The 15830-nt window shown below is 41.7% G+C and overlaps 1 protein-coding gene across 12 annotated transcripts in view; it reads left to right on the top strand.

Moving 5' to 3' along the window:
* The first annotated feature begins 2100 nt into the window (after positions 1-2100).
* Positions 2101-15830, top strand: part of Zcchc2 (zinc finger CCHC-type containing 2) — a 55560-nt gene continuing 41830 nt past the window's right edge. For 10 of the 12 annotated variants that reach the window (XR_007348779.1, XR_007348780.1, XR_007348778.1 and 7 more), the window contains exons 1-2: positions 2105-2257; positions 14211-14322. Coding sequence is in view for 5 of the 12 variants with exons in the window: in XM_048806116.1 (XP_048662073.1) it covers positions 2117-2257; positions 14211-14322 (253 nt within the window). In the remaining 7 variants the exon portion in view is untranslated. Of the gene's footprint in view, positions 2258-14210; positions 14323-15830 lie in introns of all 12 variants that reach the window. The other 2 variants (XM_015482178.2, XM_048806118.1) reach the window with 2 other exon arrangements.

Here is a 15830-nt window from a genome sequence, read left to right as displayed (position 1 = left end):
GCCCTGGAACGCCCCTTGACCTAGCCCCACTCTGGTGCAGGTGGCTCGGGATTCCCACCCCGAGGCTCACAGCCTGGGAGTCCTGGTCTTCATTTTGATGGGCCGTTCAGTTCCCCTCCCTCCCCCCACCCCATGCACACACCGCCATAACAGAATGCTCTAGAAGTCTGCTCCGTGCCACGGAAGACGTGTAGCTCCCAGCCCAGGGCCCTTTTCGGACGGAGGGTCTCGGGACGTTTTTGGCCTGGAGCATCTCTGCGCACTAGGTGTAGGGGAAAAGTGGAGCGCTAGAACAGCCTGGTAACGGCAATCTAGCCCTGGGCAGTGCCTACCTCCCCTTTCTGGCTACTGGTCTTAAAGCTCTACCTTACTCCCAGGGGGAGGTGACCGAAAGGTGTTGCCTTTATCTTTGGCATAAAGGGACTGTTTTTTTTTGTTGTTGTTGTTGTTGTTATTTTTAATGCCAGTGTGTGTATTCAGTGGAGTCGTGTAGGTCATTTGGAATAGGAATTCAGAGAACTTGGTACTCGCAGAAGAAACCCGATGTGGAGATATGTGAATTGACAGAACTAAGTGGTAAGGCAGGTGGTCTGGATAAAGAAACCTTTCAGAGGGTCGTCCGGTTATGCCCTTTATAACCAACTTTCTAACACTGGAATATCTGTTGGCCTTTATTATAGTCATTAATATTGTCCAAGAGAGTTATTTAAACGCCAAAGTAAAGTAGATGAGAATCTAGATGAGCCACTTGTCACAAACATTAAACAAATGAATTTTTATAGAGCTATGAAAATTTACTTAGGCCTAATAAAGGCCTTGAAAGTGACAATTTAAGGGAGAAAGGGGGGTAGGTTTCAGAGTAAAAACGATGTACATTAAGAGCTTATTTTTGTGGATCAGACTTTTCAAAATATTGATTTGGATGTCGTGCATTTTAACTTAAGTGATCTCTAGGATGCTGTAGTTGAAAAGGGGATTTCCCACCTCACTTCAAAGTTAATTCAACTTATGTATTTGCAGTCATTGACTGTCCTAGTGCTAAAATTGGGGATTATGTTTCATTAACGGTTGTGTGAACTCAGTACCCATGGACTCAAGTCATTTGGGGGCTGAAAAGTACTTAACAGAATTTAGGCTGAGCGCCTCCTTTAAACTACCAGGATTCTGTGAAGTGACTAATTTACGGTGTAGAATTACCAAGCTCAGGTATAGTAATGCTAGTCCTAGCATTTTCTTGTTGAGTGTGAATTTTTACTATTCTCCAGTGTCTGTGTTCTACTAGCATACAAGTGTGTGTAATGATGTAAAGCTCATTCCACCCTTAATCCTACTCACCAATATATCTGAAAAGATGCAGCATAGCCATTAAAAAAAGAAAGCATGAATGCAGTCAGGCACAATGCTTAGTTAGATATCCTAACATTCTTTTTGTAATAGTGTATATTGTAAAGATAACCTGGAATTCTGGATCTGATGAACTGTCTCACAACCGGAACCGCTTGTATCATTCCATTCATACCATCCAATAAGGATAACAGAGTACACCGCTGATTTTGGATTTTCAAATTCTAGACTTTTTTTACCTTTTTTTTCTTTAAATTTTTGCTCTTAATACGAATATTGTAAAGCAAGTAGACCAAGGGAAGCCATGTGTGCTAACCAGAGTAATGAGATTTTTAGCTTGACCGCAGTGCATGGCCTTTTCTGGCAACCAGTGCGTGCTGGGAGGAGTGGACAAAGCAGGTTGGGCATCCTGCCATTAATTTCAGCACATTAGTTCTCAGGAAGTGCGGTGCTGTGGCCATCAATTGGAGTGGGGAAATAAATCATAGGGGGTACATTGTACTACAGGTGACATCGAAGGCTATTTCTAGACGCTTAGTATGATGAACTTTTTTCTCTGGGAGTTTGGGGTGGTACCATCATTTCTGTCTTATTAGTTACGACCCCGCATTTTCTGCTTATTAGAGTGGCCTCCGAGTCCTCCAGGTGTGGCTCCTTTGGGCCTTGAAGTCGTTTTGGCGGATCTTGTTGCCCCTAGGCTGTCACTCTGAGGCTGCTGGTGCTGATTTAAATCCTCCTTCACTGCAGTCCACCCCAGCTGTTGCTCTTCACCATGGCTTCGCTGCACCCGGCTTTCTCCTTCCATCAGCGGGTCACCCTGAGGGAGCATCTGGAAAGGCTCCGCACCGCGCTCCGTGGGGGCCCCGAAGAAACGGAGGTGGAGTCGTGCAACTTTGCCGGCTCCAGGGCCCAGGTAAGGCGCGCGGAGCCTCCCAGGATTCGCGGTTCAGTCAGTGCCGCGACGGCCTCTCGGGCCTTGCCCTGGAACGCCCCTTGACCTAGCCCCACTCTGGTGCAGGTGGCTCGGGATTCCCACCCCGAGGCTCACAGCCTGGGAGTCCTGGTCTTCATTTTGATGGGCCGTTCAGTTCCCCTCCCTCCCCCCACCCCATGCACACACCGCCATAACAGAATGCTCTAGAAGTCTGCTCCGTGCCACGGAAGACGTGTAGCTCCCAGCCCAGGGCCCTTTTCGGACGGAGGGTCTCGGGACGTTTTTGGCCTGGAGCATCTCTGCGCACTAGGTGTAGGGGAAAAGTGGAGCGCTAGAACAGCCTGGTAACGGCAATCTAGCCCTGGGCAGTGCCTACCTCCCCTTTCTGGCTACTGGTCTTAAAGCTCTACCTTACTCCCAGGGGGAGGTGACCGAAAGGTGTTGCCTTTATCTTTGGCATAAAGGGACTGTTTTTTTTTGTTGTTGTTGTTGTTGTTATTTTTAATGCCAGTGTGTGTATTCAGTGGAGTCGTGTAGGTCATTTGGAATAGGAATTCAGAGAACTTGGTACTCGCAGAAGAAACCCGATGTGGAGATATGTGAATTGACAGAACTAAGTGGTAAGGCAGGTGGTCTGGATAAAGAAACCTTTCAGAGGGTCGTCCGGTTATGCCCTTTATAACCAACTTTCTAACACTGGAATATCTGTTGGCCTTTATTATAGTCATTAATATTGTCCAAGAGAGTTATTTAAACGCCAAAGTAAAGTAGATGAGAATCTAGATGAGCCACTTGTCACAAACATTAAACAAATGAATTTTTATAGAGCTATGAAAATTTACTTAGGCCTAATAAAGGCCTTGAAAGTGACAATTTAAGGGAGAAAGGGGGGTAGGTTTCAGAGTAAAAACGATGTACATTAAGAGCTTATTTTTGTGGATCAGACTTTTCAAAATATTGATTTGGATGTCGTGCATTTTAACTTAAGTGATCTCTAGGATGCTGTAGTTGAAAAGGGGATTTCCCACCTCACTTCAAAGTTAATTCAACTTATGTATTTGCAGTCATTGACTGTCCTAGTGCTAAAATTGGGGATTATGTTTCATTAACGGTTGTGTGAACTCAGTACCCATGGACTCAAGTCATTTGGGGGCTGAAAAGTACTTAACAGAATTTAGGCTGAGCGCCTCCTTTAAACTACCAGGATTCTGTGAAGTGACTAATTTACGGTGTAGAATTACCAAGCTCAGGTATAGTAATGCTAGTCCTAGCATTTTCTTGTTGAGTGTGAATTTTTACTATTCTCCAGTGTCTGTGTTCTACTAGCATACAAGTGTGTGTAATGATGTAAAGCTCATTCCACCCTTAATCCTACTCACCAATATATCTGAAAAGATGCAGCATAGCCATTAAAAAAAGAAAGCATGAATGCAGTCAGGCACAATGCTTAGTTAGATATCCTAACATTCTTTTTGTAATAGTGTATATTGTAAAGATAACCTGGAATTCTGGATCTGATGAACTGTCTCACAACCGGAACCGCTTGTATCATTCCATTCATACCATCCAATAAGGATAACAGAGTACACCGCTGATTTTGGATTTTCAAATTCTAGACTTTTTTTACCTTTTTTTTCTTTAAATTTTTGCTCTTAATACGAATATTGTAAAGCAAGTAGACCAAGGGAAGCCATGTGTGCTAACCAGAGTAATGAGATTTTTAGCTTGACCGCAGTGCATGGCCTTTTCTGGCAACCAGTGCGTGCTGGGAGGAGTGGACAAAGCAGGTTGGGCATCCTGCCATTAATTTCAGCACATTAGTTCTCAGGAAGTGCGGTGCTGTGGCCATCAATTGGAGTGGGGAAATAAATCATAGGGGGTACATTGTACTACAGGTGACATCGAAGGCTATTTCTAGACGCTTAGTATGATGAACTTTTTTCTCTGGGAGTTTGGGGTGGTACCATCATTTCTGTCTTATTAGTTACGACCCCGCATTTTCTGCTTATTAGAGTGGCCTCCGAGTCCTCCAGGTGTGGCTCCTTTGGGCCTTGAAGTCGTTTTGGCGGATCTTGTTGCCCCTAGGCTGTCACTCTGAGGCTGCTGGTGCTGATTTAAATCCTCCTTCACTGCAGTCCACCCCAGCTGTTGCTCTGCCTTGCTCCACCATGGGTCCCCAGGGAGGGAGGGCCTACCTCGGAGTTTGTTGGGAGGAGCCCGAGGCTCGCGCATTCAGCGCGTGGAGGCGCGGTCGCCCGCAGAAGGACTTGGCGGTCACGCGCCGGCGTGGGCCCGCAGACGGCGGTGTGGGCCTGTCCCGCAGGCTCCTCCCTCCCCCACCCCCGCAAGATGGCGGCCGCGCGCCCCCACGTGACCGTGCCGGGTCCCCGGGAGGGCAGGCCGCGCCCGCCGCGCCCACTGCGCCCCGGCCCCGCATGCTCTGGGACCGCTTGGCCGTGACGGTACCGTAGGAAACGGGCAATTCGTAGGGCATCCCTTTCCTGCCCCGGAAGTAACCTTGTGGTGACAAGCAACTTCTGATTGCTTAGGAATCCTGTTTTTTTCTTATTGCTGCTCAGACGAAGCTCTTTGGTCTTCCAAAGGGCGTGTTTTCACCCCCACTAAATGGATAAAATAAGAGTTTTCTCCTAATTTTCTATTTAAGAAAAANGGGGGGGGGGGGGGGGGGGGGGGGGGGGGGGGGGGGGGGGGGGGGGGGGGGGGGGGGGGGGGGGGGGGGGGGGGGGGGGGGGGGGGGGGGGGGGGGGGGGGGGGGGGGGGGGGGGGGGGGGGGGGGGGGGGGGGGGGGGGGGGGGGGGGGGGGGGGGGGGGGGGGGGGGGGGGGGGGGGGGGGGGGGGGGGGGGGGGGGGGGGGGGGGGGGGGGGGGGGGGGGGGGGGGGGGGGGGGGGGGGGGGGGGGGGGGGGGGGGGGGGGGGGGGGGGGGGGGGGGGGGGGGGGGGGGGGGGGGGGGGGGGGGGGGGGGGGGGGGGGGGGGGGGGGGGGGGGGGGGGGGGGGGGGGGGGGGGGGGGGGGGGGGGGGGGGGGGGGGGGGGGGGGGGGGGGGGGGGGGGGGGGGGGGGGGGGGGGGGGGGGGGGGGGGGGGGGGGGGGGGGGGGGGGGGGGGGGGGGGGGGGGGGGGGGGGGAGAGGGTGGAAAGGAAGCAAATTTTTTTCAAGTTAACTAAGATATGTTTATATCTATGTATCTACATAGAAATTTTTCTTTACTACTTTTTCTTTCTTCTTTTTTTTTTTTGCGGGGGTGGGGGGCATTGAAAGTATGTTTGTAGAGGCAATCAAAAAGCCTTGAGCTATAGCCATGTTTAATAGAGCCCTTGTTAGAGGTTTAAATTCAAGGTCTTCTACTAGTTCTGTAATATTAACCAGGCCACTAAAACCCCCAGGCCTCATTCTTGTCTGTAAAGTGGGGATGGTAACTACCTTTTGAGGTTGTAGTGATTGAATTAGTAAGTTGCATAATAATTTCACACTGTATCATGAACACCATTCACAGTTGAAAATAATGTTTAGTGCAGTTTTCTTTTCCACTAAGGTACAGCCTCCCATTTTCAGGAATGTGGATTTTTTTTCCTTTGCTTTTCCACTTAGTGAAAGTCTCTGTGGTGGAGTATTTCGTATATATTTCTTTATTGCTATTGGACAGATTGATGTTCAGAAGGATGTACTGTTAAAAAGGCAGTATTTGAGACACATTTATTTGGGACTATTATTTTTCACCAGGAATCTGTTAAAACCTGAAAGGAAGCAATTCTCTGAATTACAGATCATTAAAATATGTTCTTCCTGTATTGTATTCGGAATGGGGAAAATACATTTTTTTTTTTTTTTTGAGAATTTCAATATTTATTTTTTAGTTATCAGCGGACACAACATCCTTGTTTTGTATGTGGTGCTGAGGATCGAACCCGGGCCGCACGCATGCCAGGCAAGCGCGCTACCGCTTGAGCCACATCCCCAGCCCAGGAAAATACATATTTTGAATTTGGAATATCATGAATTACCGTGCAATTATAATCTACTTAAATCTTTAACCAGTTTTCATATTTAACTAGGAAACTATTCTGTAAGTTAAAGCTGTTTTGAAGTTTTGTTAAATTACATGAAGAAAATTTTTATATTTTCTCTTTATAGATGTTATCAAGCTGGCTAATTTTTGAGGCTTATTTAAATTTTTTTTTTTTTTTTTTTTTAGAAATGTTAAGTTTGTTGTTTTGAAAACAAGCAAAAAGGCCTGTAATTACTCTCAGCATACAGGGTTTTAATGTTAGTGGCTATATTGTTCATTAAGGAAGACTGTATGTAGTAGTAGTACTTAACCAGAATTCTTTGTGACAGAAGCCTCCTTCATTCGGGAACTATTTTTGGTTCCTATTTTTGTAAATTGTCATTGTAGAAGGGAAGTGCCTGGTCAGGTGTTTATGTTACAGGTGGCCTTGGGCCCTTGGTAGTCCATTTCCTTCTGTTCCTATGCTGCAGGGAATAAGTGACCTTTAATTCTTTTCCACTTGTCTCGGTTCATTAGAACTGTCTGATGCTCATTCAGGTGGTTTATTTGAGGTGAGATTTAGGTTTTGAAAGGTCATTTTCCAAGCTTGAGTGCCTAGTATAAGATAGGGATAGCATACTCATCTAATTTATATAACTAGTGTGAAGAAAATATGGCAATAAGGTACATGAAAATGCTGGGTAAACAGAGTGAGGTACATACATTGTTCAAAGAATGATTAGCACAATTTGGCTGAAATGGATAAATAAAACTATAGATGTTTAAATAGATAATAGTGGTTGGGCTACAGAGGGCCTTGAAGGGCCCATTAAAGGACTAGGTTGTCAACGGGTCTCATGTGAGCCAATGAAAATATTTGTGTGTGCACATGCCTATGTAATCTCCCTGAAGGTCAGCTGTCACTTTAAACTTAATCTGTCTTAAAAGAACACATCATTGATAAAAAAGGATCTTCCAAATCATTCAGTGCTCTCATTATATTTCAGTCACCCAGGTTTGCTTGATCACCTTAATCCTCTTCTCCCCTCATGTCCTGGCTGCCCTTTCCTTATTCTTGCTGACACTGTTCTATTTGGGGACTTTGGGCCTAGACACTTACAGTAGTCCCCTGATTCCCTGTCTTCAGCCCTTCCACTGTTTTGGATGCTATTACTAGATACATCTTCCTAAATCAGTATTTCATCATTCTACGTTTTCTTTCAGTGATTATGGACCCTGGCCTCTAATAGGTCTTTGACTTACCGTCCCATTTATCCACTCTTTCTTCACATGTCTTGCCTTTCACTTGGGCTGGGTTCGTGCCATCACCTCTTGCATGATGTTCTTTCTAATTATCCTTTTGGCAGTCTTATAAGATTCTTTGCCAATTTCAAATTCTAGTAGCACGTGTATTCTGTTAGAGTTTTGGTACTTCTATAATTCTTTGTGTTATTGTTATTTTTTTAAAGAGAAAGAATTTTTTAATATTTATTTTTTAGTTTTCGGTGGATACAACATCTTTATTTTATTTTTATGCGGTGCTGAGGATCGAACCCAGCACCCCGTGCATGCCAGGTGAGCGCGCTACCTCTTGAGCCACATCCCCAGCCTCTATTTTTTTTTTGGTTCTTTTTAAGCTATGTATACATGACAGTAGAATTCATTTTGATACAATTGTACAAGTATGGAATATATATTCTAGTTAGAACCCCATTCATATGGATGTACATGATAGAGGATTCACTATGGTATATTTGTATAAGTACATAGGAAAATTATTTTGGATTCATTTCACTGGCTTTCCTTTTCCTATCCCACTCCTTTACCTTCATTCCCTTTCATTTAACTTGATCTGTTTTCCTCTCTCCCCCTTATTGTGTTAGCTTCCACATATCAGCAAAAACAGTTGACCTTTGTTTTTTGGGGGGCTGGCTTATTTCACTTACCACATAGTCCATCCATTTACTTGCAAATGTTATTTTGGCTGAGTAATACTCCATTGTGTATATATACCACAATTTCTTTATACATTCATCTGTTAAAGGCATTTAGGTTGGTTCCATAGCTTAGCAATTGTGTATTGAGCTGCTATAAACATAAATGTGGCTACGTCACTATAGTATGCTGATTTTAAATCTTTTGGCTGTAAACCGAGGAGTGGGATAGTTGGGTCAACGGAAATGGTGGTTCCGTTCCTAATTTTTTGAGGAATCTCCTTACTTCTTTCCAGAGTGGTTGCACCAATTTGCAGTCCCACCAGCAATGTGTGAGTGCTCCTTTTTTATATTTTTAAATATTTTTATTTTATTTATTTATTATTTTTGTAGTACTGACGATGGAACCTAGTACCTCACTCGTGCTAAGGCAAGTGCTCTACCACTGAGCTAAAACTGCAGTGCAGCCCCATGAGTGTACCTCCCTTCAATATCCTCACTAAGATTTATTGTTACTTGTATTCTTGATAATTGCCATTTTGATTAGAGTGAGATGAAATCTCAGTGTAATTTTAATTTTCATTTCTCTCATTGCTAGGGATGTTGAGCATTTTTTCGTATATTGACCATTTGTGTTTCTTCTTCTGAGAAGTATCTATTCAGTTCCTTTGCCCATTTATTGATTGGGTTATTTGGGTATTTGATGCTAAGTTTTGTGAGTTCTTTGTATATACTGGAAATTAACGCTCTTGAGGGGCAGGTGGCAAAGATTCTCTCCCATTCTGTATGCTTTTTTTTTTCACGTTCTTGATTGTTTCCTTTGTGAAGAAACCTTTTAGTTTGATGCCATCCCATTTATTGATTATTGAGTACCTCCTGTGCTTTAGGAGTCTTATTAAGGAAGTCAGTTCCTGAGCCAATATGTTAAGAGTGTTGGGGCGTCATTTGAGTTGAGTTTTGTGCAGGGTGAGTGAGGGGTTAAATTTCATTCGACTACAAGCTGGGCACAGTGGCACCCACCTGTAATCTCACCAGGTCTAGAGGCTGAGGCAGGAGGATTGTAAGTTCAAAGCCAGCCTCAGCAAAAGCAAGGCACTAAGCAACTCAGTGAGACCCTGTCTCTAAATAAACTACAAAAAACAGGGCTGGAGATGTGGCTTAGTGGTCAAGTGCCCCTGAATTTAATCCCTTTACCCCCCCCCCACAAATATTTCATTCTACTGCATATGGATTTCCAGTTTTCCCAGCAGTGTTCGTTTTATTTTGTACCATGTATATAATATTTGTATTATTTTAACATATAAACTGATCTTTCCTACTAGATATTTTAAGTTTTCCTGAAGATTATGCATTATATCTCATTTTTATCAGCATTGCATATATCATAAGTGCTCAGTCATAATCTCATATACTTAAACTTTTCAAATATTGTTCCAAAAATACCAGTATGATAAACTGCTTTAAGACTAAGTGCATCAGGCAGTGATTTGTGTGTGTGTGTGTGTGTGTGTGTGTGTTGGGCGGGGGGTGTGGGGGACTTATTTTGAATTGTACTTACCCAGGTACTTTATAAAATATTTGCTGCCATATAGTATAGTCATTCTTGCTTTGGAAATAATAAAAGGAATTCTTTCTTTAGATAAAGAGTGTGTTATGGTACAGTTTTGAAACAAACCTTCAGTGTTGAATAGTGGTGTTTATTAAATATTATTTCAAAATTTGACCATTTGTACTCCCTCAATAAACTTTTGTGTGTGGGATGCATAAATTGGTACAAACCTGATAGGACTAAGTTACAATTTCCTTATTCTTTGGGTAGTTGAGTGTGTGGCCTCCAATGTTTGATTTTCAGTTTGTGATTTGCTTGAGAGGTGATGTGAGTCACTTGTGGAGTTGGGATAGTACCTTGCTTGCAGTTAGAAAGTTAAATGCTTTGGTCACTGGAGTGAGCACTGTATAAAAATATGTGTTGTGGAATTTTTATGTTTCTTGTTAAGGCTGTCTAAATTGGGATAGTTTCCCACAGTATAACTGATTTTTGTTTTAGTGGTTCTCGAGGGGACAGTATAATCACAAATAGACCAAATACTATAAGGTTTGGGAGCACTTTCTTGAGAAGGAGCCCATCCCATATTCAGAGGGGCTGCCCAGTGATATGAGTAATTTTGTTGGATTGGGGAAGTGGTTTGGTTATCTTAGGGTAAGTGCCTGTTCTCACAGGTGCAGGTAATGCCAAATCCTAATATAGCATTTCCCAGCGCTGGAATACTGATAGCCACTCTCTGTTGGGGCTAGTAAATACCAAAATTCTGATCTCTCACTCCTGTGTGAGTTCTATAAATAGCTTTTAAATTTAGTCCAAGTGGTTTGGTACATGATATTTCATGGGTTGATGCATTTAGGTCCTTGGATAGAAGCTCAGACTCTATTTTATCCCTAGTTTATTGAACAGGGGGCTTTTGTTTGATTGATATTTATTTATTTTTATTTTTTATTTATTTTTGGTGGTTTGGGAGATCAAACCCAGGGCCTCACATGTGCTGGTCAGGTGTTCTACCACTAAGGTATATCCCCAGCCCTGTAAAATGTGTTCCTTTTATTTTTATATATTTTTTTATATTTATTGTTTAGTTATAGGTGGACACATATCTTTATTTTATTTTTATGTGGTGCTGATGATTTAGTACCTCACACATGCCAGGCAAACACTCTACCACTGAGCCACAACCCCAGCCCTTAAATCATGTTCTTAAAGTTAACTTCAGTTTTTAAAATTGTGATTTTTGATTATGAAGCAAACTACTTTCTCATGATTGCTTCAGTTGTTTTTGGAGGCAGTATGCTCGTTTTAATTTTTATTATGTGAAAATATACATATGATTTGCCACATCACCCCTTTTTGAGTATATTGTTCAGTGGCATTAAATCTGTTTACATTGTTGTGCAGCTATCAACATCTCCATCTCCAGAACTTTTCTCTCATCCTAAACTGTGACTCTGTACATGTTAAACAGTTCCTTATACCCTCTCCCCCTAGCCCATGGTAACCATTATTATTGTCTTTTCTTTTTGGTATGGGGTGCTTTACCATTAGCCACCTCTCTAGCCCTTTTTATTTTTTGAGACAGCGTCACTAAGTTGCTTAGGGCCTTGCTAAGTTGCTGAGACTGGCCTTGAATTTGTGATGCTCCTGCTTCACCCTCCTAAGTTGCTGGGATTACAGTCATGTACTGTCATACCTGGCCCATTATTATAATTTCTTTGAGTTTAATAACATAACTTTTAAGTGGAATAATATTTGTTCTTTTGTGTCTTACTTATTTCACTTGAGTACTGTCCTCAAGACTCACCCATATCATAGTATTAGAATTCCATTCCTTTTAACGCTGAGTAATATACAGTCATGTATATACCACATTTTATCTATTCATTCATCAGTGGACATTTGAATTGTTTCCACCTTGTGGCTATTGTGAATAATGCAGCTGTGAATAGTTGTGTGCAAATTATATTTGAGGGAAAGCAGTTCTTTTGAGCATATATCCAGAAATAGAATTGCTGGATCATATGGTGATTCTTTGTTTAATTGTTTTTAGGAACTGCCATATTGTCCTTCATAGTGACTGTACCATTTCATATTCCCACCATCAGTGCATCAGGGTTTGTACGTCAGGGTTTGTGCATCAGGGTATCCACATCCACACTAGCACTTGTTTTCTGTGTTTAGATAATAACCATCCTAATGGGTATAAAGTGATATCTCATTGTGGTTTTGATTTGCCTGTCCCTTATGAAGAGTGTTGTTTTGCATATTTTTGCATTTATTTGTATTTGAAAGAGTGTTTTTTGGAGGGAGTACTGGGGATTGAACTCAGTGGCACTCAACCACTGAGCCACAGCCTATTGTATATTTTATTTAGAGACAGGGTCTCACTGAGTTGCTTAGCACCTTGCTTTTGCTGAGGCTGGCTTTGAACTAGCTATCCTTTTGCCTCAGCCTCCCACCTCAGCCTCCAGAGCTACTGGAATTACACCACGGCCGGCAAGACTGTTCTTTTTAAGTTTTGTACCACCTGTGAGCAATGTAAGAAATGGTTGACCCTAGGCAAGAAGCTTCTTTCAGTTAACACAACAATTTGAGAGAGGATTATGACACTTTATTTCTGTTTCCTCCCCTCCCCTCCCCCCCAGGACTTTGTGCACACTAAGCAGACATTCTGCCACTGATCTATACCCCTAGCTCCACATTTCTGTCGATTTTTGATATACTTCAAGCAGTGTTGAGTTTTTCAGAAACAAAGTCCCTCTTAGGCAAATGTGATCCTACAACTTTGTAATGAAAGATAATATGTCCTGGGTTAGGGTATAATAATTTGGTTATTATTAAAGGAATTCATATGTACATTTAAAAAAATATTGAAAATTGATAAATGCCATTAAACTAAACATTTCCAAGGTTGGATGTTGAAATAAAAGGTCTGTGTTCTTCTCATTAGATGGTTCTTTATTGTGGGTTTCAGAAGACACTGTTAGGCTGAAGCTTAGTTCCCAAGAGTATAATGTGGTGCTTTATTCCCACAAATAGAGCTGTCAACTGGCAGCTCATACTCCTCATCAGACTAGAGAGTGTGATTATATAGGAGAGCAAAGTACCTTAAATGGAGATTCTTGGGAATTTTAAAGTTTTTGGATCACTTCATTTCTTTACACAACTAAAAAATCAATGCAGATATATAGAAATGTGATTGGTTCTTGAAACTGTGAGTCAATTTTGATGAGTGGTGTTTTCGATTCTGAAGGGATAAGGTCTATTTTATTTTTTGGTTTAATATGTCATAGTAACAATATGTACATAATAGTGCTTTAATTATGGAAAGCTGTAAGATTAGCATGCTCTTTATTACTACAAGCAGCAGATCTCCTAGGCATAAACTAGTTCATTATTGATTGGTGGAGCCAACTCAATTAGGTTTGCTGTTAGAAGATGTGTTAGTCAGCTTTTTGTTGCTGTGATCAAATACCTGACCAGAACAGCTTAGAGGAAGAAAAGTTTATTTTGTGCTCACAGTTTCAAAGGTCTTAGTCCAAGTTGGTTGATTCCATTGCTCTGAGCATGAGGTGAGGATGAACATCATGGTGGAAAAGTATGGTGGAGGAAAGCTGCTCAGCTCCTGGCAGCTGGGAAGCAGTGAGGAGGGGCCAGGGGCAGATATAGGCCAAGGCCATGCCAACAGTGACCTGTTTCCTCCAGCCATGCCTTCCCTTCCTACAGTTACCACCCAGTAGTCCATTCAAATTATTAACCCATCAAATGGATTAATTCATTACATCTCTCATAATCTAATCATTTCATCTCTAAACATTGCTACATGGAGCATCATGTTGCCAACATATGAGCTTTTGGGAGGCCCTTCGTATCCAAACTGTAACAGATGACTTGATCTTACTAGTAAATTCACTATCCATATACATTCTTCACATTCTTGTTTTAAAAAAAAAAATCACATGTATTAATAATAACTTTTGTAAAACTTTTTCCTAACAGAGCATCATTAGTCTGTTACTAAAAGCAAGCAATGAGTGAAAATTCTGTAATGATTACTGTTAAAGTAAAAATGCCCTTACCTTTGGATGATTAACATGAAGGGTACCTTTTCCTATGTATCTTCCTTTGATTCTGGTTCAGTGTGGTATAGAATTGACATCACTAGCAACTCTGAATAGCAATATGCAGTTTTTATGTTACATAACAGCTGGGAAAGTAAGTAATTGATAGGGTATTTCTGTTAAATGAAGATAAACATTGATAATTCTTTTACTGGTGGCTTTGACACTTTGTGCCCTTTTGCCCTTAGTGTGTGATCACTTACTTGATCTCTAAAATTTGCTACTAAAGTGATTACCTAAAACTTTAAGAATTTACTCCGTTTTATTTTTATGGGATGAATTATTCTGTGGTGTAGATTAATATGTCCCTCCTTTTCTTCTCTAGAATGACACTGCTCATGGTGATTACTTGCAAAGTAATGAGACTAGTTTGATAGAACAAGCCCCAATACCTCAGGATGGACTTACCGTGGCACCTCATAGAGCTCAGCGAGAAGGTATGCTTCCTCTGTTGAAAACTTAAAATATGGAGTACTGTTTACACTGATGATTAATTCTTCACTTCCTTTTTAGAGTAGTAAAATCCTGCTTGTCCTAGGTTTCATTTAAAAGCCAGTCCTCCCAGTTCTGCCCTCTACATTCTGGGCTCCTCCCTGTTCTTCAGCCATGGCTTGTTGGAGCATGCTCTTATTTGTTCTGTCTCATAGTTGTCTTTTTGGCTGTATTGCAAACCTAGTCATGTGCTTCCAGAGGGCAAAGACTATTCTAGTCCCAAAATATTTAGTAGAGCCCTTTACAAAAACCTATAGAATGTACTTAATGTCTACTGAGAAAACAAGTTTTACAGAGTTCAGTGTAAGAGTGAATAAATTGTTTACAAATCCATTTTCACTGCAATATGACATTTTTAAGTAGAATGGGATAGGAGATGAAAAGACATTGCCATATAAAAAGAAATGAGCTTGGATATTCTCTTTGCATTTTTAGAGTCTGTTAGCCTGTATTGGGAGAAAAGTTCAAGTGTAGGCTGCCATCTAGGCTCTAGAAGAAATAAGAATACAATAAGCACTATACTTGCTTATAACAACTTTGAGTTTATGTCAGTATGTCTTCTTTTAGTCACAGTAATAATCCTTTCTGTGTAATTCATTTTTCCTTATAGAGGAGAAAGGGGATGTTTAATGATTTAAAAAGTTTCCGTAATTATCACTTCTGTTTGTACTATCACAGTACTCCTGTCTCTCCAACTAAACTACTTTAATCATAAAGACTTCTTCAGTTAAGCTCATTGAACATATATGAATGACCAGTGAAGGTCCCTTTGTTTTAATAAAGTATTTTAGAAAAACAAAGACTATATCCAAATGACAGTAATTAACTATAAGGTGGTATAGATGATTTTTCTTATATTCCCAACTTTTTAAAAAGTGAATATAATACGTGCTGTTTAATTTTAATTTATGAGGGTTAAGGCATTCTCAGCCATCCCTTGCCACATACTCTCCTGTTTTATCTTGATTCTGGTAGATAACAGCAAGTATTCAAGCTGAAATTCAAGCTGAAACTATATCATGTTCCCATGTCTTATAGTGCCATCATGTCTTTTTCTGCTAAACTAAACTGAAATCTGCCTCTCCCCCCCAAAAAAGTTTCTTTGACCCTTAAATCCAAAGATTTGCAGAGGTAGAGCTGTTTTATTTCTGAACATGAATTAGTTCCCAAGGGTTTTATTTAATAGCATCATTCTTTAAGTAATTTAATAGTTTTGGGAGACAGCAGACTCTCCCATCCCCACCTTGGTCTTTATAATACTGTACAGGTCTTAGGAGTTACAGGCTTCTCATCTGGATTTTAAAATTTCTTTGATCTCCATCCTTAAAATACCTGGCCCAGAAGCAGGCTCCCAAACACTGTGTTTGGAAGCTGACACCAAGCCCTGATCATGCTCCCTGTGTTTACCACGAGCACCTTTCCATGCATATTTCTGTATTTTATGCTTTGTGCC

This window comes from Marmota marmota, unplaced genomic scaffold (genome assembly GCF_001458135.2).
Source record: "Marmota marmota marmota unplaced genomic scaffold, marMar, whole genome shotgun sequence".
Taxonomy (NCBI): domain Eukaryota; kingdom Metazoa; phylum Chordata; class Mammalia; order Rodentia; family Sciuridae; genus Marmota; species Marmota marmota.
The sequence above is the reverse complement of the archived record's forward strand: the minus strand, read 5'-3'. Positions and strand labels throughout refer to the sequence as shown.